Genomic DNA, 24,745 nt, shown 5'->3' on the forward strand with positions numbered 1-24,745 from the left:
TCCTTTACCTCCTCCTGCTGGTCTCCAGGAACATGCAGACAGTTTTGGTGACCACTTCCCTACAGTATATGATCATTACAGTTTCATAGGCTTTGTACATTCTAAATTAATCTCAATATTATATAGAAAAGGGGGGAAATAAATCAATGCCAAGATTTGACCTTGCATAGTCATTCAAAAACGGTCACCACACTATGACACACACACACACACATTCACACACACACACACACACAACAGTAGGTTATAGCTCTGTCAAAACTATTCATTATAGGGAAAATATCCCTGATATCGTAGCCTATACCAAGGAACTATAGTCACGTATTATTTTTCATTTTCCCCTTTTAAAGAAAACGACAAATAGAAAGTTCCAACAAATCAGGTAGTCGTTGCTTGTCAACATTGCATCACCAGCAGACAACAGTAGGGTGAAAGTTGGTTACGTCATTGTGAAAATGATAGTTGAGAGATTGGGGTAGTGAAGCTGACGTCTCCCATTCACTTTTCATTTGTAGCGCAACAGCAGAGGACTTGCCGGAGCTGCAGAACAATATTTCGGACTAACTTTGAACGAAACCAACTAAATTAATGTCTTATATGGCTACATTTCTTAAGAAGTGTGGGTTTTATTTCGACTTCGACGAATTTGTTATCAGACTTTTTTTAATCTGTTCACGCGAAGTTATTAGCAGTTGAAAGCATAGCTCGTGAATAGCCTATTCTCGCTAATAGCCTAGCCGATATCTACATTTAATAATGTTATCGTGTTGTTCAACTATCATTCAACGCTGATTTCAAGGAGAATGTGTATAGATTTATTGGGATTTGGTCGTCCAGAAGACGGAGCAGGCATGGAATTCCTATGGCTGCATGTGTAGTCTGGAAAGTAAAAGTCCCCGCCTCCGGTAGGTTGATCGGGGGAAATTCTCCATACAGTTTTCCCTTTCCCAACTCCACATAAAACTACTTAACACAGGCAAGATGTTCAAACTCATGTGGAAAACTAAGAGCGAAACAAACTGCTATTTACAATGTATACAATGCAGAGTTGGACGTGTATTTTTCTTATTATTTGCAGTATGCAGAGCGTGTGTCATTGCTGTGACTGGATCCGACACCACTACGGACACTTGAGCGCAGAATACCTTTCCCTGCTGGACCAGATGGTGAGTTATCAGCACGCTGTAAGAGCAGACTGAATGCATGTATTAAGGACAGCAAAACAACCAACCAAGTAAAATAGTAATACGTTTCATGTTTAGCCTCTTTGTCAGAAAACTCAGTGGTGTAGTGGTCCCTGGAGAAGTGGGTATACTCTCAGTATTCACCTTTTTTTTTTTTAAGTAGTCCAGAAAAAAGCCCTGTTTTAGAAACAGTGACATGTAAGACTATGATTTAGTTTACCCAAAAATATGTAATTTCTACTTGCACACTATTATAAAATGATCATGACTTGATTAGGAGCAGTTTGTAGTTACTACTGGTCACAAGAGCAGCCTGGATGAATGTAAAATGTATTTATCATGAGGCAAACAGGAAATGGTGTTTCGATTATTTTTTGCACATTTATTTAAATAAAATACTTCAAATCTGAAGGTGACAATGCATCCTTGTTCATATTGCTATATGCTTTGTTTTGAACATGTTCATTTACCGGTAAATCATTCAACAAAATATGTTACAACAATATTTAGTTAACAATTAACAAAAATATATGCATTAACAACACATCAACAGTGATATACTCTCTCAACCCAGCACTGGGTTTCTGACCTTTGCTCATACTACAGTATATTCCAGACAAATTTGCTTTCTGCAGGAGCTTTCACACTGCACTGTCTAGAACGCACCGAAGAGGCAGCACGATGGCTCTTCAACCAGGTCCTTGTATATTTTCTAGGATCAAACTTGGAAGTTGGTGGGCCGTTGATATTAATCATCATCAAGTTTGATATGTTTGAGATCAGAAGGACAGCCCTCTTGTCTGAGCTTATATTGTTCATAAGGCTAAAATTCCTCTCACACTCTGCTGTACCGACAGGGAATGTTTTCATACAGTTCATAAGTGGTTTTAGGTCCTTGGGCTCACTACTGGGCTCTTCCAGTAGGTCCCGCATCCCATTCAGTGCTTGGTCTGTGCACAAGTTAAATCGCTTGCACAGTCGCTTAACTTGTTCTTCACCATGGCGGATGCTGGGCTTTGATGGCCACTTACTCTGATCAAGGATGCTGAGGTCCATGATGGTCTCATCTTCAAAAGACAAGCGTTTCTCCAGATTGTTCACAAGGCTTTGTAAGAACTGGCCTGGATTGATAGACTTCAGCTTTGCATTTGTTTTCAGGGCTATAGACCGATACTCCCCAGTCTGTTTTGCTTCTAAAGCCTCACTATATTTCTCACCTGGACTCTCTTTGAATGACTGGATCACTCTGATTGAGCGTTTCAGCAGATGCTCTGCTCTGAGGAGCGTTATAGAACGAGACTGAAGCTCCTGTGACAGGAGACTTAGTTCATGGAGAGTGTCGTACATGAGGCCAAGGTCACAAATGAATTCTGGACTTTGAACACGGTCTAACAAACCTCTGTACATCTGCCTCTCTTTGGTGGACCTCATCTCATCACTGCAAGCATTTTTAAAGTGCTGCACAAGAGCTCCCAGGGATGTCCAAACAGCACGAACAGTCCGAAAGCTACTGGCCACCCAGCGTACATCCAAGATTCTGCCAATGCGAAGAAGTTGTGAGCCTACTTCAGCTGCTGCATTAACAAGTTCACGTTCATTTTTGTTTGACACACTATACAGAGAGTATAGCTTCTGGATAAAAGTTTTAAAGTGATTGACAGAGTTTACCTCATCAACTGCATCTGACACAGCAAGTTCAAGTCTATGGTTCATGCAGTGCCATACAAAAAGCTTTGGGAATCTCAAAGTCAGTCTGGTTGCTACTCCTGACTTCTTTCCTAGCATGACACTGGCTCCATCAGATACAAATGTTACCCAGTTTTCATGAAGCCACTCTTCTGTAAAGCCAGCATTAGTTAAACAGGTGAGTAACGCCTGTAATATGCCATCTGCTCTCTGATTTTCCAGTTCAACAAGTTCCAGGAATATGAACTCAGGGCTTTCTTCTTGAATTGATGCTTTAATAGAAACTGTCATGACAGCTTTGTGACTTAAAGAAGATGCCTCGTCAATTAGGACAGCTAACTTACTGGATGATGCTATAATGCTACTGATGATTTTGCTCTGCATCTCACTAGCAACATGTTGTATTATTTGTGTTGCACTGTAACGTGAATGAAGTATTGAGCCCATTTTTACACCATTCAGTTCCTGCAGCTCAATGAGGCTCTCATGGTCAGAAAAGGGTCGGTTCTTTTTGGCCAGATGGTAGGCTGTTCGAAACACAGCTTCAGTTTCCTTCATGTAGGACTCAGTCATAGTCTCCACTGCATTCTCAATGGCAGCTTCTTTCTGTTGCTCTGCCACCTTCACAGCCTGAGTGTGGGCCTTGGACAACGCATGTTTCCTCACCTTATTTCTCAAGATTGACAAATTTGTTGTTCTACTTCCCTGGCCAGACACTTGAATTTCAAAGTTCATCCATTCTCTTGAGAGCGATACACCTTGTCCTTGCTCCTTGTCGATCCCAATGGAGTTCACACTGCTACAGACCAGACATCCTGCGAAGCATAAACAAACAATGTAACTACTCCTGTATCCACAGCTGTACGTGTGCATGGTCCTTTACACACACACACACACACACACACACACACACACAAAGTTATCTGTGCCCACTGTTTCAGAAGTTACCCAAACTAGCAATCTACCTAAACTTACCCAATTTTTTGTTTTTGGATCCCAACCAGGGGTTCTTGGATTTGAAGTCTTCTGTTTGTTTAGCACTCCACAGGTCTGGCCAGTCATTATTGATGTCTACAGACAACAACAAAACTAATTATGCATCTCCCTGTCTCTCTCTCTCTCACACACTTACACACACACACACACACACACACACACACTACTGTGATCACAATAGTCATCAGCAAGACATGGGTCCCCCTCTTTACATTAACAATCTGCATAACCAAGTGGAAATATTTTCAGCAAGTGAAGCTGAAGCATACAGGAGATTAGTGAGTGAAATACTTGGGAGAGTTTATTTAACAAAAAAACAACAAATTTAACACAAAATGTTATATAACAGTAGCATTGTAAAAAACAAACATGGATACAGACAAAATAAATAGAAGGGCAATAAAATAAATAACATCACACAGAAATTCAAAATGAGGCTTAATCTGTCAAAATCACCTTTTGTTACAGTGTGAGGCTTCACTTTTCAATAAACTGGAGATGCAATTTACTGCCTGTGTGTTCTGACCTGGTGGTGGTAGACTGGATCCTTCTCTATGCTCACACTGACTTGCCTGGCTAGCTCCCGGTTGAGAGCTGCCAGGGCTGCTGGTTTTAGGGGTGGGGTCTGCCTGGGCCTGATCTGGGCCTGATTTGTGCCTCTTTACAAAAAAGTCTGCAATATCTCCCTTCCTTTTCATGGTTACCTGTCCCTATACAAAATAAGACAGCCTGATTAGACCTCAATATTGTTTTAGGCTGAATCTTAAACTATTTGTCCCCATTCTTGTGTTTTAACTTACTTAAAAATCAACTACCAGCTTAGCTACTATGCAATTAAACTAGATCATATAGGTTAGTTAGGGCTAAGTAACTTGGCTAATGTTATAATTTAGGGCTTAGTAACTTGGCTAACGTTATAATTTAGACCTTTACAATAATAAACAAGCTTCATAAACATTGAGATAATCAGTTTCATCAGTCTGGTATGAAATTCTTATGAACTGGGTTGATTAAACACTTACTGAAAACCAACAATGCCTCGGTTTCCCCACATTATCCCAATCTACGTAGCTAGCTTCATAACGTTAGCCGACTCGCACTAACTATTGGCGGCAACATCTCTTCTCCTCTAAATGTGCAGTCACTGGCAATTTGCCAGTAGTTTAAAATAATGATTCATTTGGAAACCACCTTAAAACTTACCTCAGAATGATGTCTTCCATCAACTGGGGTGGCACACCGCCGCTTGTGTCCTTTCTTCATCCGTTGTTTGGTCTGCTGCCGTTATCGTAGTCAAGTGGCACCGGCACCTGAGTTTTTTTTTTTTTTTTTTCACTGGCACCTGAGGTATTAGCGATATTTTCCTCGGCATGACCCGCCCTACTCTGCCTCTGATTGGCTCATCAGTCCTCATGCCTAAAGTTAACCAATCTAATCAGTGAAAGCAGCGAGTACCAGCCAATTAGAGGCAGAGGAGGGTGGGTCATGGCTTCACTATCCCCGAGGAAGAAAATAGGCAATCTGACTCACAGATATTACTGAATGATGCGCATCAGGGGGGATTTAGAAGTGGGTATACGCAATGCTGACTGAAAAATAAGTAGGTATACGCCGTATACCAGCGTATACCCTGGACTACACCTCTGAGAAAACTGTTAGCCTATATTTGAATAGCCATAGTAAAAGGGCGCTAAGCAGAGGTGTAGTCCAGGGTATACGCTGGTATACGGCGTATACCTACTTATTTTTCAGTCAGCATTGCGTATACCCACTTCTAAATCCCCCCTGATGCGCATCATTCAGTAATATCTGTGAGTCAGATTGCCTATTTTCTTCCTCGGGGATAGTGAAGCCATGACCCACCCTCCTCTGCCTCTAATTGGCTGGTACTCGCTGCTTTCACTGATTAGATTGGTTAACTTTAGGCATGAGGACTGATGAGCCAATCAGAGGCAGAGTAGGGCGGGTCATGCCGAGGAAAATATCGCTAATACCTCAGGTGCCAGTGAAAAAAAAAAAAAAAAAAACTCAGGTGCCGGTGCCACTTGACTACGATAACGGCAGCAGACCAAACAACGGATGAAGAAAGGACACAAGCGGCGGTGTGCCACCCCAGTTGATGGAAGACATCATTCTGAGGTAAGTTTTAAGGTGGTTTCCAAATGAATCATTATTTTAAACTACTGGCAAATTGCCAGTGACTGCACATTTAGAGGAGAAGAGATGTTGCCGCCAATAGTTAGTGCGAGTCGGCTAACGTTATGAAGCTAGCTACGTAGATTGGGATAATGTGGGGAAACCGGGGCATTGTTGGTTTTCAGTAAGTGTTTAATCAACCCAGTTCATAAGAATTTCATACCAGACTGATGAAACTGATTATCTCAATGTTTATGAAGCTTGTTTATTATTGTAAAGGTCTAAATTATAACGTTAGCCAAGTTACTAAGCCCTAAATTATAACATTAGCCAAGTTACTTAGCCCTAACTAACCTATATGATCTAGTTTAATTGCATAGTAGCTAAGCTGGTAGTTGATTTTTAAGTAAGTTAAAACACAAGAATGGGGACAAATAGTTTAAGATTCAGCCTAAAACAATATTGAGGTCTAATCAGGCTGTCTTATTTTGTATAGGGACAGGTAACCATGAAAAGGAAGGGAGATATTGCAGACTTTTTTGTAAAGAGGCACAAATCAGGCCCAGATCAGGCCCAGGCAGACCCCACCCCTAAAACCAGCAGCCCTGGCAGCTCTCAACCGGGAGCTAGCCAGGCAAGTCAGTGTGAGCATAGAGAAGGATCCAGTCTACCACCACCAGGTCAGAACACACAGGCAGTAAATTGCATCTCCAGTTTATTGAAAAGTGAAGCCTCACACTGTAACAAAAGGTGATTTTGACAGATTAAGCCTCATTTTGAATTTCTGTGTGATGTTATTTATTTTATTGCCCTTCTATTTATTTTGTCTGTATCCATGTTTGTTTTTTACAATGCTACTGTTATATAACATTTTGTGTTAAATTTGTTGTTTTTTTGTTAAATAAACTCTCCCAAGTATTTCACTCACTAATCTCCTGTATGCTTCAGCTTCACTTGCTGAAAATATTTCCACTTGGTTATGCAGATTGTTAATGTAAAGAGGGGGACCCATGTCTTGCTGATGACTATTGTGATCACAGTAGTGTGTGTGTGTGTGTGTGTGTGTGTGTGTGTGTAAGTGTGTGAGAGAGAGAGAGACAGGGAGATGCATAATTAGTTTTGTTGTTGTCTGTAGACATCAATAATGACTGGCCAGACCTGTGGAGTGCTAAACAAACAGAAGACTTCAAATCCAAGAACCCCTGGTTGGGATCCAAAAACAAAAAATTGGGTAAGTTTAGGTAGATTGCTAGTTTGGGTAACTTCTGAAACAGTGGGCACAGATAACTTTGTGTGTGTGTGTGTGTGTGTGTGTGTGTGTGTGTAAAGGACCATGCACACGTACAGCTGTGGATACAGGAGTAGTTACATTGTTTGTTTATGCTTCGCAGGATGTCTGGTCTGTAGCAGTGTGAACTCCATTGGGATCGACAAGGAGCAAGGACAAGGTGTATCGCTCTCAAGAGAATGGATGAACTTTGAAATTCAAGTGTCTGGCCAGGGAAGTAGAACAACAAGTTTGTCAATCTTGAGAAATAAGGTGAGGAAACATGCGTTGTCCAAGGCCCACACTCAGGCTGTGAAGGTGGCAGAGCAACAGAAAGAAGCTGCCATTGAGAATGCAGTGGAGACTATGACTGAGTCCTACATGAAGGAAACTGAAGCTGTGTTTCGAACAGCCTACCATCTGGCCAAAAAGAACCGACCCTTTTCTGACCATGAGAGCCTCATTGAGCTGCAGGAACTGAATGGTGTAAAAATGGGCTCAATACTTCATTCACGTTACAGTGCAACACAAATAATACAACATGTTGCTAGTGAGATGCAGAGCAAAATCATCAGTAGCATTATAGCATCATCCAGTAAGTTAGCTGTCCTAATTGACGAGGCATCTTCTTTAAGTCACAAAGCTGTCATGACAGTTTCTATTAAAGCATCAATTCAAGAAGAAAGCCCTGAGTTCATATTCCTGGAACTTGTTGAACTGGAAAATCAGAGAGCAGATGGCATATTACAGGCGTTACTCCCCTGTTTAACTAATGCTGGCTTTACAGAAGAGTGGCTTCATGAAAACTGGGTAACATTTGTATCTGATGGAGCCAGTGTCATGCTAGGAAAGAAGTCAGGAGTAGCAACCAGACTGACTTTGAGATTCCCAAAGCTTTTTGTATGGCACTGCATGAACCATAGACTTGAACTTGCTGTGTCAGATGCAGTTGATGAGGTAAACTCTGTCAATCACTTTAAAACTTTTATCCAGAAGCTATACTCTCTGTATAGTGTGTCAAACAAAAATGAACGTGAACTTGTTAATGCAGCAGCTGAAGTAGGCTCACAACTTCTTCGCATTGGCAGAATCTTGGATGTACGCTGGGTGGCCAGTAGCTTTCGGACTGTTCGTGCTGTTTGGACATCCCTGGGAGCTCTTGTGCAGCACTTTAAAAATGCTTGCAGTGATGAGATGAGGTCCACCAAAGAGAGGCAGATGTACAGAGGTTTGTTAGACCGTGTTCAAAGTCCAGAATTCATTTGTGACCTTGGCCTCATGTACGACACTCTCCATGAACTAAGTCTCCTGTCACAGGAGCTTCAGTCTCGTTCTATAACGCTCCTCAGAGCAGAGCATCTGCTGAAACGCTCAATCAGAGTGATCCAGTCATTCAAAGAGAGTCCAGGTGAGAAATATAGTGAGGCTTTAGAAGCAAAACAGACTGGGGAGTATCGGTCTATAGCCCTGAAAACAAATGCAAAGCTGAAGTCTATCAATCCAGGCCAGTTCTTACAAAGCCTTGTGAACAATCTGGAGAAACGCTTGTCTTTTGAAGATGAGACCATCATGGACCTCAGCATCCTTGATCAGAGTAAGTGGCCATCAAAGCCCAGCATCCGCCATGGTGAAGAACAAGTTAAGCGACTGTGCAAGCGATTTAACTTGTGCACAGACCAAGCACTGAATGGGATGCGGGACCTACTGGAAGAGCCCAGTAGTGAGCCCAAGGACCTAAAACCACTTATGAACTGTATGAAAACATTCCCTGTCGGTACAGCAGAGTGTGAGAGGAATTTTAGCCTTATGAACAATATAAGCTCAGACAAGAGGGCTGTCCTTCTGATCTCAAACATATCAAACTTGATGATGATTAATATCAACGGCCCACCAACTTCCAAGTTTGATCCTAGAAAATATACAAGGACCTGGTTGAAGAGCCATCGTGCTGCCTCTTCGGTGCGTTCTAGACAGTGCAGTGTGAAAGCTCCTGCAGAAAGCAAATTTGTCTGGAATATACTGTAGTATGAGCAAAGGTCAGAAACCCAGTGCTGGGTTGAGAGAGTATATCACTGTTGATGTGTTGTTAATGCATATATTTTTGTTAATTGTTAACTAAATATTGTTGTAACATATTTTGTTGAATGATTTACCGGTAAATGAACATGTTCAAAACAAAGCATATAGCAATATGAACAAGGATGCATTGTCACCTTCAGATTTGAAGTATTTTATTTAAATAAATGTGCAAAAAATAATCGAAACACCATTTCCTGTTTGCCTCATGATAAATACATTTTACATTCATCCAGGCTGCTCTTGTGACCAGTAGTAACTACAAACTGCTCCTAATCAAGTCATGATCATTTTATAATAGTGTGCAAGTAGAAATTACATATTTTTGGGTAAACTAAATCATAGTCTTACATGTCACTGTTTCTAAAACAGGGCTTTTTTCTGGACTACTTAAAAAAAAAAAGGTGAATACTGAGAGTATACCCACTTCTCCAGGGACCACTACACCACTGGCGCTAAGGCTATAGTGACAGAGATATCAAGAGAGGCTATCTACATTAGGCCTACTGTACTTGCAGTATAAGCTATACTTTATGTCAGTCTTGATTGTTCTTGAAGTATTTGACACGTGACTTAACATACTATATTGATTGTTTTCCAGGGAGGAGATATCACAAAGCAGAATGCCCCTGTCTTTTTCCCAACATCACTTTACAGACACATAGATGATGCTGAGGTAAAGACTTGAATTTTGACTCATCATGTTCTGATATGCTTTGGTATAGCAGTCTTGACCCAATGTTATATTGATGCCATAACGGAAGCCTATACTGTTTCTAATATTTGTTTTTTATCATCCTGTGTAGTTTGAGGACAAAGTCAGGTTCCTGAACGAGACCATCTATGAAATCACAAAACTGTTTGATGGGAATATGAATGCTGTCACCTGGGACAAGAAAAACCTGGATGATTTCCTCAACATTCTTGAACGCCAATTTGAGAACCTTAATTCCTGTGTAAGTAACGAGTCTATTTTAAAGTATAATCACTGTTGAGGTCAGGGCTCTCCAACCCTGTTCATGGAGAGCTACCCTCCTGTAGGTTTTCGCTCCAACCCCAGTTGTAACTAACCTGATTCAGTTTATCAAGCAGCTAATTAATCAGGTGTGCTAGATTAGGACTGGAGTGAAAACCTAAAGGACGGTATCTCTCCAGGAACAGGGTTGGAGGGCCCTGTTTTAGGTGTAGCCTACTAACTCTAGAAGTGAACAAATCTATGTATGAAGTGCAACCCCTTGACTTCTTCCACATGTTACGTTACAGCCTTATTCTAAAATGGATTAAATTGTTTTTTCCCCTCATCAATCTACACACAATACCCCATAATGACAAAGGAAAAACCGTGTTTTAGAAATGTTTGCAAATGTCTTAACAGTAAAAAATTGAAATATCACATTTACATAAGTATTCAGACCCTTTACTCAGTACTTTGTTGAAGCACCTTTGACAGTGATTACAGCCTTGAGTCTTCTTGGGTATGATGCTACAAGCTTGGCACACCTGTATCTGCAGATCCTCTCAAGCTCTGTCAGGTTGGATAGGGAGCATTGCTGCACAACTATAGTGGCTTGCGAAAGTTTTCACCCTCCTTGGCATTTTTCCTATTTTGTTGCCTTACAACCTGGAATTAAAATGGATTTTGGGGGGGGTTGTATCATTTGATTTACACAACATGCCTACCACTTTGAAGATGCAAAATATGTTTTATTGTGAAACAAACAAGAAATAAGACATAAAAATAGAAAACTTGAGCGTGCCTATCTATTCAACCCCCCAAAGTCAATACTTTGTAGAGCCACCTTTTACAGCAATTACAGCTGCAAGTCTCTTGGGGTATGTCTCTATAAGCTTGGCACATCTAGCCATTGTGATTTTGCCCATTCTTCAAGGCAAAACTGCTCCAGCTCCTTCAAGTTGGATGGGTTCCGCTGGTGTACAGCAATCTTTAAGTCATGCCCCAGATTCTCAATTGGATTGAGGTCTGGGCTTTGACTAGGCCATTCCAAGACCTTTAAATGTTTCCCCTTAAACCACTCGAGTGTTGCTTTAGCAGTATGCTTAGGGTCATTGTCCTGCTGGAAGGTGAACCTCCGTTCCAGTCTCAAATCTATGGAAGACTGAAACAGGTTTCCCTCAAGACTTTCCCTGTATTTAGCGCCATCCATCATTCCTTCAATTCTGATCAGTTTCCCAGTCCCTGCCGATGAAAAACATCCCCACAGCATGATGCTGCCACCACCATGCTTCACTGTGGGGATGGTGTTCTCGGGGTGATGAGAGGTGTTGGGTTTGCGCCAGACATAGCGTTTTCCTTGATAGCCAAAAAGCTCAATTTTAGTCACATCTGACCAGAGTACCTTCTTCCATATGTTTAGGGAGTCTGCCACATGCCTTTTGGCGAACACCAAACGTGTTTGCTTATTTTTTTCTTTAAGCAATGGCTTTTTTCTGGCCACTCTTCCGTAAAGCCCGGCTCTATGGAGTGTACGGCTTAAAGTGGTCCTATGGACAGATACTCAAATCTCCGCTGTGGAGCTTTGCAGCTCCTTCAGGGTTATCTTTGGTCTCTTTGTTGCCTCTCTGATTAATGCCCTCCTTGCCTGGTCCATAAGTTTTGGTGGGCGGCCCTCTCTTGGCAGGTTTGTTGTGGTGCCACATTCTTTCCATTTTTTTACAATGGATTTTATGGTGCTCCGTGGGATGTTCAACATTTCTAATATTTGTTTTATAACCAACCCTGATCTTTACTTCTCCACAACTTTGTCCCTGACCTGTTTGGAGAGCTCCTTGGTCTTCATGGTGCCGCTTGCTTGGTGGTGCCCCTTGCTTAGTGGTGTTTCAGACTCTGGGGCCTTTCAGAACAGGTGTATATATACTGAGATCATGTGACACTTAGATTGCCTACATGTGGACTTTATTTAACTAGTTGTGTGACTTCTGAAGGTAATTGGTTGCACAATATCTTATTTAGGGGCTTCATAGCAAAAGGGGTGAATACATATGCATGCACCACTTTTCTGTGATTTATTTTGTAGAATTCTTTTGAAACAAGTAATTTTTTTTCATTTCACTTCACCAATTTAGACTATTTTGTGTATGTCCATTACATGAAATCCAAATAAAAATCAATTTAAATTACAGGTTGTAATGCAACAAAATAGGAAAAACGCCAAGGGGGACTATTTTCAGGTCTCTCCAGAGATGTTCGATCGGGTCTCGCTCAAGTCTGGGCTCTGGCTGGGCCAATCAAGAACATTCAGAGACTTTTCCCGAAGCCACTCCTGCATTGTCTTGGCTGTGTGTTTAGGGTCGTTGTCCTGTTGGAAGGTGAACCTTCGCCCCAGTCTGAGGTCCTGAGAGCTCTGGAGCAGGTTTTAATCAAGGATCGCTCTGCCGCTGAAAAACATCCCCACAGCATGATGCTTCCACCACCATACTTCACCATAGGGATGGTGCCAGGTTTCCTCCAGATGTGACCCTTGGCATTCAGGCCAAAGAGTTAAATATTGGTTTCATCAGACCAGAGAATCTAGTTTCTCATGGTCTGAGAGTCCTTTAGGTGCCTTTTGGCAAACTCCAAGCGGGCTGTCATGTGCCTTTTACTGAGTAATGGCTTCCGTCTGGCCACTCTACCATAAAGGCCTGATTGGTGGAGTACTGCAGAGATGGTTGTCCTTCTGGAAGATTCTCCCATCTCCACAGAGGAAATCTGGAGCTCTATCAGAGTGACCATCGGGTTCTTGGCCACCTCCTTGCCCAAGGCCCTTCTCCCCTGGTTGCTCAGTTTGGCAGGGTGGCCAGCTCTAGGAGAGTCCTGGTGGTTCCAAAGTTCTTCCATTTAATAATGATGGAGGCCATTGTTTTCTTGGGGACCTTCAATGCTGCAGACATTTTTTGGTACCCTTACCCAGATCTGTGCCTCGACACAATCTTGTCTCAGAGCTCTACGGACAATTCCTTTGACCTCAGGGCTTGGTTTTTGCTCTGACATGCACTGTCAACTGTGGTACCTTATATAGACAGGTGTGTGCCTTTCAAAATCATGCCCAATCAATTGATTTTACCTCAGGTGGACTTCACCTGTAGAAACATCTCAACGATGATCAATGGAAACAGGATTCACCTCAGCTCAATTATGAGTCTCATAGCAAAGGGTCTGAATACTTATGTAAATAAGGTATTTCTGTTTTTGCATTGTCATTATGGGTTATTTTCTGTAGATCGATGAGGAATTTGTTTTCTTTGATACATTTTAGAATAAGGCTGTAACGTAACAAAATGTAGAAAAAGGAAAGGGGTCTGAATGTACTGTATATGGGTTATTATAGATTTTGAGCCAGTTTGCAACATCACAAAAATAATACTGCAGCAATGAGAAATGTAGATTATTGCAGATTATAATTAATGGACATTCAAGTTTGATATCTTAAAGTGGAAATTACAAACTTTAGAATCCTTTTTAAACCTTGAATACGCTGTAAGTTTCCATTTCCTGCCGTGCAGGAAAATTCTCATTTAAAAAAGAGGTCGAATTAAGATCCTACATCTGTATGACGCTAATGTTTTGTTTAATTTTGTCCAACAGGTATCACCTGCCATGAAACCTGAGAGGAGACTGAAACGGTACTTCAAGAAGTTGAATAGGAAGGTTCTGAGAAAAATGGTGAGTTTGGTTTCGTATGGAAACGTGTTTGATACCTGTAATCAAATTAGTATAAACTAGGCTAGGCTAAACAGGAGCAGGGTTCCTTAAAAAAAATGAGGTTCTGGGGCCATATGTATCAAGAGTCTCAGAGAAGAAGTGCTGATCTAGTATCAGGTCTTCTCTCAGGTCTCCTCTGTCCTCCTATTTATAAAAATCTAAAAGGCAAAACTGATCCTAAATCAGCACTCCTACTCTGAGAAGCTTAATACATACGACACCAATCCTTTCTTTGTTGTTCAAGACAAAATTGTCATTAAATTGCCAAGAAAGTTCACCCCACTAATATTTACATTTTTCTGTGTTTTTCAGAACTACAGTGCACAGGCGTGGGAGCTCATCAGGAAAGAGACGAAACGTCATCTGCAAAGATTGGATATCCTTGCAGCACAGATGTACTGATCATCCAGACTCATCTCAGAAGCTACGCCCTTACCAGTTTATAAAGCATGAATACAATCATGTGGGACCCTGTTAGTCTATTTATTATATTTAAATCCATAAATTATTGTTTTTTATTTGTATAAATTATTATTTATATTTTGTATTTCCCTTTTGTACCTGTGTTGAACTGAACTGTATTACCTGTCTACTTGAAAAAAATAATATTGAAATTGTGAATAAAAACGTATTTTGTATAAATTGTCCAAATTTCCTTCTTGTCTAAAACCAATGAGAGTGGATTTATAATATTGAGCAGTCTTATCTAACCATCAGAGGGGATGCACATTCAACTTGTTGCTGATGAGTCACATGATAATTTTTACTTTGAGTTTATGTATTCTTGTAGTATTGTTTCTTTGTGTAATATATTTTTTTATGTGTGATATGACGTGTTTTCACATGGTTTTAGGGACGAGGTTAAATCCAGTAGATAGGTCACTCTTGGTGTCACAAAGTCTGAATGCCAAGGATACCAGGATGTCTAGGGAGCTCACTGGTGTTTATCTTAGAATGATTGATAAATGGAATATCCTGCCTGGGGTACAAGGAGATAACATCAGGGTGGGGAGTGCCAACTGACGGTTACCAGAAGTTGTTGAAGAAATGTGTAAAGGGCTATATAAACTAAGAGATTTCCTTTGTCTAGTAGTTATGATAGTAAGATGCAATCCACGTGCAGATTGCTATGCTGAATCCGGTACCGTATATTAAATACATTGTATCAACTCTCCATCTAAGTGTTCATTACCTTCGTGCATCCAGAATTCCTTGAATACAAAGAAACGCATTATAACAATATGTTTTTGTACTTTGTGAGGGTTACTGTTCTTTAATGTTTCTTGTTTGTTTTTGTGTGTCAATCACACTGGGGCAGTGGGCTGAAGGGGGTGGGGAGATCTGGGTGAGGAGTAGACGATAATCTGGGGGACCAGGAACTTTTAGCTCCCACTTGCAATTGTGGGATGTTTATTTATAAAGTCTGTCCAATGTATTAAACACCTGTATGTCTTACTATGATTGGAGGAGAAATAAGAAAAAAGACATGGAAAGACAATATTGAAAAAGAGATACAAATTAAACAATACTTTTAATAGATATCAGTTTAGTCCCCTGATTGAGGAAGGGTGGTGGTGGGCAAAAAATAATAATACATCTTTGATTTAGCTTAGTCATATATATAGAACTGTTTAAGTGGCATCATGGGGATCCTCCTAATAGGTCTCAATGGATAAATGAGGACAATTCCTGTATGACATTAGACAAAGGTGTGTATTATATAGGCCAATGTGGCAGCACACAGTCCTTTCATAAGACTTGGAATTCCTGGATAGAATAGAGTTATTGTAGATATACTGTATATCCATTTGTATAATGGTATGAGGTTATTTGGGATAACATCTAGAATGGTGTGTATGCATGTTTACATTGAATGGTATAGTACTCATATGTGCTGTTTCTGAATGGTTTGCAGTATGTTTGGTGTATTACAAAAATACTCAGAGCCCCACCTGTTTAGACATTTTATTTTATTATGTTTTTGTTGTTGTTTCCTGTTTCGCATGTTATTTTGTCATTAATATGTGTCACACATCAGTTTGCAAACAATGTTTACAAAAAATCATTGAGTTAACAAAGCCGCATACAAACATGGTCTCTTTTTTGCTTTCTTGAGTAAGGCAGCTCCAAAATGCAGATGTTTCAGCCTAGCTCAGTGCTTTCTGTGGTGGTGGGGCAGCCAGCGGAAAATACAGAGTTTAGGGGTTCAAATGTCAAATCAAATCAAATGTATTTGTCACATACACATGGTTAGCAGATGTTATTGCGAGTGTAGCGAAATGCTTGTGCTTCTAGTTCCGACAGTGCAGCAATATCTAGCAAGTAACATCTAACAGTTCTACAACAAAAACCTAATACACACAATCTAAGTAAAGGAATGGAATAACAATATATAAATATATGGATGAGCAACGTCATTATCATTATTAGAGTGGCGTAGTCTAAGATGCAATAGAGAGTATAGAATACAGTATATACATATGAGATCGGTAATGCAAGATATGTGGCATTATTAAAGTGACTAGTGTTCTATTTATTAAAGTGGCCAGTGATTTTCAAGACTGTATGTAGGCAGCAGCCTCTCTGTGCTAGTGATGGCTGTTTAACAGTCTGATGGCCTTGAGATAGAAGCTGTTTTTCAGTCTCTCGGTCCCAGCTTTGATGCACCTATACTGTTCTCGCCTTCTGGATGATAACGGGGTGAACAGGCAGTGGCTCAGGTGGTAGTTGTCCTTGATTATCTTTTTGGCCTTCCTGTGACATCGGGTGCTGTAGGTGACCTGGAGGGCAGGTAGTTTGCCCCCCGGAGATGCGTTGTGCAGACCGCACCACTCTCTGGAGAGCCCTGCGGTTATGGGCTGTGCAGTTGCCATACCAGGCGGTGATACAGCCCGACAGGATGCTCTCAATCGTGCATCTGTAAAAGTTTGTGAGGGTTTTAGGTGAAAGGCCAAATTTCTTCAGCCTCCAGAGGTTGAAGAGATGCTGTTGCGCCTTCTTCACCACACTGTCTGTGTGGTTGGACCATTTCAGTTTGTCATTGATATGTATGCCGAGGAACTTAAAACTTTCCACCTTCTCCACTGCTGTCCCGTCGATGTGGATAGGGGGGTACGCCCTCTGTTGTTTCCTGAAGTCCACGATCATCTCCTTTGTTTGTTTTACATTGAGTGAGAGGTTATTTTCCTGACACCACACTCCGAGAGCCGTCACCTCCTCCCTGTAGGCTGTCTCATCATTATTGGTAATCAAGCCTACTACTGTTGTGTCGTCTGCAAACTTGATGATTGAGTTGGAGACGTGCATGGCTAGGCAGTCATGGGTGAACAGGGAGTACAGTAGGGGGCTGAGCACACACCCTTGTGGGGCCCCAGTGTTGAGGATCAGCAAAGTGGAGATGTTGTTTCCTACCTTCACCACCTGGGGGCGGCCCATCAGGAAGTCCAGGACCCAATTACACAGGGCCTTAAGCTTGATGATGAGCTTGGAGGGTACTATGGTGTTGAATGCTGAGCTATAGTTAATGAACAGCATTCTTCCATAGGTATTCCTCTTGTCCAGATGGGATAGGGCAGTATGCAGTGTAATGGCGATTGCATCGTCTGTGGACCTATTGGGGCAGTATGCAAATTGAATTGGGTCTAGGTTGACAGGTAAGGTGGAGGTGATATGATCCTTGACTAGTCACTCAAAGCACTTCATGATGACAGAAGTGAGTGCTACGGGGCGCTAGTCAATTACTTCAGTTACCTTTTCATTCTTGGGTACAGGAACAATGGTGGCCAACTTGAAGAATGTGGGGACGGTAGACTGAGATAGGGAGAGACTGAATATGTCCGTAAACACACCAGTCTTCTAGTCTGTGCATGCTCTGAGGATGCGGCTAGGAATGCCATTGGGCCGGCAGCCTTGTGAATGTTAAAACGTTTAAATGTCTTACTCACGTCGGCCACGGAGAAGGAGAGCCCACAGTCCTTGGTAGCTGGCCGCGTCGGTGGCACTGTATTATCCTCAAAGCGGGCAAAGAACTTGTTTAGCTTGTCTGGAAGCAAGACGTCGGTGTCCGCGACATGGCTGGTTTTCCTATTGTAGTCCGTGATTGTCTGTAAACCCTGCCACATACGTCTCGTGTCTGAGCCGTGGAATTGCTAGTTGCGCCGTGATTGGCTCAGATTCTGTCACTCATGGGGACACTACATCACCGCAAAATCTATGTGGAGAGCTAGAAAATTCAAACCCCTTGGGTGATGCCATAGAGTTACATTAGAAATGCCCATCCAAGAAGGCTCAAGGTCATTGTCCACAGATAAAATGATGTCAAATCAAGTTATATTTACCGTAGCTTTGATTGGACTGATCATGTCAACATCATACTTTCAAAATCTTAGCTAGCAAGCTAGACAAGCAGCCATCATCATGAATCAAGTCGACAATCTACTGGCAAATCCTTTTCATCCTTGTCATATGAAGATATATTATAGATAAAACGTATTGGTGCTCATCGGCCATTGGACATAAACATTACACAACAAGTTGGAATTCGCAAATTCAACAATGAGTGGTTTGGGAGGAATCATTCGCTAACTGCAAGCTTTTCAAAGCAATCACTAGCCTGTTATTCAGTAGAGTGTGTGTGTGGTCCAAGTGTGGGTTTAAGGGTCTCTTTTCCAAGATTAAAAGGATAAACTTTCAACACCATTGACCAAAAAAGGTTGAATACATTGTCCATGCTGTCAATCCAGCATGGCTTCTGCCGTGTTCAAAACGACTATAAACTCGGAACTGGGAAATCTCAGACTTCAGTGAGTTCAAAACAATTGGAAAGTCTGAGAAAAACGAGCTCCAACTGGGAAAATATATTTTTGAACAGTCATCCAACTCGGAATTCCAAGTCGGGAAGTCGGGCCTCTTTCTAGAGCTCCGACGTCATGATTCGATCTGTTTTTTTTCTCGGAGTTCCCAGTTGTCGTGAAAGCATCATAAATCCAGACAATACAAGACTTTGATGACAAAGTTTGATGACAAAATGTGCCCACAAGAAAGACCGCTGCGCCTCCTTCCTTTTCAAGTGAGCACAGCACAACAAGGTGAGTCCAAAAATGTATTGTATGCTGCTGCATAAATGATGTAATATGCCAGGGAGATATGTATACTGTATACTGAAAGTAATACTAAGTGTATGTTGTGTAGTAAGATGTTAGTAGCCCATGTGCCTCACCCTAATAAGTTGGTCCTTTTCCCCCGAATAACTTAGCCTACTGTCCTGACTTGGTTGTGCACGTGCAGCCTATGGGAGTTTGCCCCACCAATATTTACATGCTAAAATCGCCACTGGAGTAAAGTATATTTTTTTCAATTGAAGATAATCCAATGAGGTTATCACTACTAGCGTTTATAGGCTACAAGTGAAGGTTTCGGTACACCGGGTTAACTTCTATCATTTAATTGTTTTACAGTTTCATCATAAGGCTTATGGTGAATCACACAGCTACTCGGCTGTCCCATCTCGGTTGGCTGTCAGGAATTTTGGGAGGTGTTTATATAGGCTACATATTGATGCTTGTCTCAGATTTCCAGACCTATCTTTCTAAAAGATATTGTTGTGTAGCCGACCATCAACATAACCAATTTGACATGATGGAGTGTTTCATTTTGCTTACGTACGGTGTATCCAACAAATGGATACACATGGAGGGATGCTCCTCTCAAAATCCTAAATAAGCACAACATCAAACTTCTTCAGGATTTGGTGAGATGGCTGACATAAACCGTTGATGATTGTGTCCGAGCATGAAACGTAGCCTATAATGTCTCAATCTGTAGCCTAATTTCTCAATCTTGGCTGATCCTTTGCTGACCATGTCATGTTTTAAATACCTAGGGTGGTCGTTTTCCCGTGCAGTGCTTGCAAGAGAACGTGAACATCAACATTCAACATTAATTAGTTATTTGAAGACACCCATTATCAACAGGTTGGTCAAGTCTGTAACTTTTACAGTAGCCAAAGAATCTCCTCTAATGGAATGATTTTATAGCACAGTGATTTACATCCATTTATTTTTACCAACAGAGAGAGATTTTTAGGACTGCATATATCATTTTAGGGCAAGTGATAAAGAGACTGTATTTGCTAAACCTCGTCAGCCTCTGTGATGGATTACTTTAGAAATATAATTTTCCGACAGACAACGAATTTATCTGAATGCATGAGTATGATTTTTTGCATGCAAGTGGAAATGTCTTCCCTGATATGACAATACATTTACTACATTGAATCGTTTCACACAGTTGAATGGAGATGAGAATTCTACTATTGGACACGTTTTGATGGAGACACTAAGTCGTTCTACAAAACGCTACTTCAGCTAAATGAAGCAACTTCTATAGCAAAAGGTTAAAACAACACAGAAGCCTATATTGAATGGTTTTATTTGAATCACTTTTTTCGTTCTTCCATTTATTAATTTCAATTTACTGTGGGGTTTCTTCGTTTCAGAACAACAGTTATTGTACTTGGGAGGTTGTTCGAAATGAAATCGTGTGGATATTGAAGAATTTACAAATTCTACTCGAGTCTATGCACCACAAATGAGCAGATGTAATATATTGATTTCATAACACGACTGTAAGCTACCGAAATAAACCTGTTGACCAATTTAACCCATTTGTAATTAATTGACTGCACAAATACAGTGAAATTCATCTCACGTTTGAAAATAATAATTCATTTGTTGATAGGCCTACAATGTTGATAAATCAATGCCATTATCAGTTAGGTCATTGTTACAAGGTAACCTACAATAAAGGCTTAACATAAAAACTGCAAAATCAGAGACCTACACCTCCAATTAACGTCGTCGTCATCATCATTCTATGATTCTATATCTCAATGGGACTTCCATGGTTAAATAAAGGTGTCGGGAAAATATAGCTATAATCATCATTCGCATCATCATCATTCACATTAAGTCAAATTCACACATCATCATCATCCTCGTCGACGTCATGGTAAGCGCCTAGTAAAGGCTAATTTAGGGCATATACTATTTTATTAAACTGAAATTATCAAACTGTAAAAAGATCCCCTTGGAATTTACCGAATCAATTTAATAAGAATGAACCGCATGAGAGAAAAGGAAAAGTAATTCCCCTGCATGCTGGCAGCAAAGTCAATACCACCGCGCTCTACTCTCGATTTTAGAGGCGGGACGGCTTTAGCTTTCATTCAACACTACCAGTCACTCTATTAATAAAATGTATTTTTATTTAAAAGATGTGCAATATTAACACTGAACAGTCATGCTTCTGATTGCATTACCTGATTAAAAAAGAGTCACAACAGATTAAATGTGTGAGCAAAATGTGATCGTTGTGCTACGCATACTGAAAACACTTTCTGGTTAACTCTATACAGAATCTGTGGTGTAGAATGTCCACAATTTGAGCATATTTATATTGAACATGGCCTTCATAAGAAATAAACCATTGTTTTCTTAGTTTTTCATATTCAATATGGCCTACATCTTAACACCTGCTGAATATGTTATCATGACATTCATTGCTCCAATGCAATTCTTTACATAGATATATATGGAAACTGGTTACTTGCTAGGCAAATACGTTCTGCTTAATTTTACAACAGCATAATTAAGAATCACCCCCTGCAAATTGGGGTTAACAAAGGGAAGCGAAAGTCTGAACCATGCAACCTTTCTTCACCACAAAGGAATTTTTATACCTTCACGTATCGATACTTGGGTTTATATAAAATGGGCAACTTCAGCAATCTAGGTAATCAAGATTAAGATAATCCGACTTTAATCATTTATAATAGCTGTTGCACTCAAGTTCTAATAAAAGAAACATGACTGTATTGAAATGGTTGAGCATTTGCCTGACTCTGTTCTGCCAAGGCACAGCAGCATCCAAACCTTGCGATTGGACGCAGTATAGGTTGAGGAGCATGAACGATCATAGCATACGTCTGCTCTCAGAGATGGTGAGTAATTTAAATTGTACGTCTGCTGTTTGGTGTGTACAAATTGATGCACAATATTCGCAATGACATTCACATTTTGATTTTGCATTATAGCACATTTTATGTCTAACCAATGCTTTCCGTCTCTGTACCACAATATTTCATTTAAAGTCACTATCCCAATACAGTCAACTTCTTGATATTGATATGAGTTCTATTTCAGGGTGGATACATTCCACATATGTGTTCTGAAGAAAAAGACAAACAAATGTTTCCAGAGGATGTTTACATGAACACACAGGTAGGATACGCTTCAGTATCGTAGCAAGATTTTGATAGCCTAAACTAGAGTATAATTCTTGAAATTTCAAAATGGTATATTGGCAGTTTAACTACGTATTTAGACACCCTGTGCCTAAAACCCTGTTGTATTTTATCCAGGTCGAGGACGTCTCTGTGGTTGCATTAGAGGCTATAGGATATGTGGCCCAAATATTTAACAAAAGCCTGACTTCTGTCACCTGGAACAAAATAGCACTTAACCAGTTCCAAAACATAATATATCGTCAAGTTGAGAACTTAAAGATATGCGTAAGTATGATCCCTCTTCTGTAGCCTATAGGTTATACACTGAGTGTACAAAACATTAGGAACACTGTCTCTTTCTATGACAGACTGACCAGGTGAATCCAGGTGAAAGCTATGATCCACCTGATAAATCCACTTCAATCAGTGTAGATGAAGGGGCAGAGACAGATTAAAGAAGGATGTTTAAGCCTTGAGACAATCGAGACCGATTGTGTATGTGTGCAATTCAGAGGGTGAATGGACAAGACAAAATATATAAGTGCCTTTGAAGGGAGTGTGGTAGTAGGTACCAGGCACACCGGTTTGAATGTGTAAAGAACTGCAACCCTGCTGGGTTTTTCACGCTCAACAGTTTCACTTGTGTACCAAGAATGGTCCACCACCCAAAGGACATCCAGCCAGCTTGACACAAATGTGAGAAGCGTTGGAGTCAACATGGGCCAGCATTCTGATGGAATGCATGCTGCAACGAATTGAGGCTGTTCTGAGGGCAAAAGGGTGTGCAACTCAATATTAAGCAGGTGTTCCTAATGTTTGTACACTCAGTGTATTTGGGCGGCAGACAATCGTGGGCATTGTTATTTAATTTAGACACTACAAATATACCAAATATTTGTACAATATTTTCATAACCTTCCATAAGACAGAACTAATGCACTCACCACTATTTTATATTGTCTCCAGGTCGCAGGTGGTGTTGGGGCATCCTCTGGAGATGGAGGGTCGGTTACTGCAGGCAACGCGTCTCTCAAAACATATTTCGACAAGCTGAAAACCGTCTTGAAAGAGAAGGTGGGTCCAATATCAAATGTAATCGAATAGAGGCTAAATTAATCTGAGCAAAAGTTCTGGATCACCATTAATCTGTCGCAGTTCACTGCCACAACTTACATATGAAACTTGCAACTGCCAAGCGCCGTTTTGGTGTTGTCGGATGCGTTGACCACCTGCTGTGGTTGAGTTGGCTGAAAAAAATGTATATCTTGTACGCTCTCCAGGAACACAGCACATGCGCATGGGAGATCGTGCGAGAGGAGGTTCGCAAAAACCTGGTGCAGTTCAAGAAATTCATCGACAGCAAAGTCAAGCCGTGAGGAGAACCACAGAATCATCATTGGAGACATGACATACTCCTCAGGCTGGCTAATAGATTGATGGCTGATACATTTAATGACTGACTGACTGGCTGGCTGCTAGATTGACTGACTGACTGATTTAGAAATATTGATTGATGATATTTATGTTTATACGATGTATTTATTTATTCGTTTATTTATTTATATTGCAATTAAATGAAAACTACATGCATCTATTCTCGTATCGTTTTCATTCATTCATTTATATATGCATTCATTCATGCATCCATTAATTATTTCATGTATTCATTTGTTTATAGACTGACTTTGTTAAAGGGGAAATCTGCAGTTCAAACACGAAAGCTGACACTCAACCACCATTTTGGTAAATAGCTGAGGCATGGGGTTGAAGAAAAATAACCATTATCACAGAGCTATGGATGCAAGGAAGGATCATCCATGAGATCAAAATTATAGTTCATTATTGTTTATGTTTACATTCTTTTAACCAGTGGCGTAAAGTGTAAAGTAAAGTGGTTATCCCACTGGCTATAGGGTGAACGCACCAATTGGTGAGTCGCTCTGGATAAGAGCGTCTGCTAAATGACGTAAATGTGCCCTTGAGCAAGGCACTTAACCCTAATTGCTCCTGTAAGTCGCTCTGGATAAGAGCGTCTGCTAAATGACTAAAATGTAAATGTAATGTAAATGTAAAAAAGCTTATATTTGGGGTTCTGATGAAATACGACATTTGAACTAAGCTCATACTTGAGTAAAAGTAAACATACCTTAATAGAAAATGTCTCAAGTAAAAGTGTAAGTCACCCAGTAAAATACTATTTGAGTAAAAGTCTAAAAGCAATGGGTTTTAAATGTACTTAACTACCAAAAGTAAATGAAATTGCTAAAATATACTTAAGTATCAAAAGTAGAAATAATTTCAAATTCCTTATATTAAGCAAACCAGACGGCACCATTTTATTGTTTCTTTACATTTACATGTTTAGTCATTTAGCAGACGCTCTTATCCAGAGCGACTTACAGTTAGTAATTGCA

General features: G+C 40.5%; 2 protein-coding genes across 2 annotated transcripts; both read left to right on the forward strand.

Annotated features, from left to right (window-relative positions):
- The first annotated feature begins 914 nt into the window (after positions 1 to 914).
- On the forward strand, positions 915 to 14,623 carry LOC311104122 (interferon a3-like). The gene is made up of 5 exons (XM_084145792.1): positions 915 to 1,166; positions 9,947 to 10,021; positions 10,152 to 10,301; positions 13,931 to 14,008; positions 14,360 to 14,623. The coding sequence occupies exons 1-5, from the start codon at positions 1,032 to 1,034 to the stop codon at positions 14,447 to 14,449; spliced, it is 528 nt and encodes a 175-aa protein (XP_084001918.1). The 5' UTR covers positions 915 to 1,031; the 3' UTR covers positions 14,450 to 14,623.
- Positions 14,624 to 21,911: 7,288 nt separating this feature from the next.
- On the forward strand, positions 21,912 to 23,707 carry LOC311103843 (interferon a3-like; the record flags this gene model as incomplete). Its single annotated transcript, XM_084145481.1, has 5 exons — positions 21,912 to 22,046; positions 22,249 to 22,326; positions 22,467 to 22,616; positions 23,298 to 23,405; positions 23,612 to 23,707. The coding sequence occupies 5 exons, from the start codon at positions 21,912 to 21,914 to the stop codon at positions 23,705 to 23,707; spliced, it is 567 nt and encodes a 188-aa protein (XP_084001607.1).
- Positions 23,708 to 24,745: the final 1,038 nt, after the last annotated feature.

The sequence above is a fragment of the Coregonus lavaretus genome (genome assembly GCF_964263955.1).
Source record: "Coregonus lavaretus genome assembly, chromosome: 28".
NCBI classification, from domain to species: Eukaryota; Metazoa; Chordata; class Actinopteri; order Salmoniformes; family Salmonidae; genus Coregonus; species Coregonus lavaretus.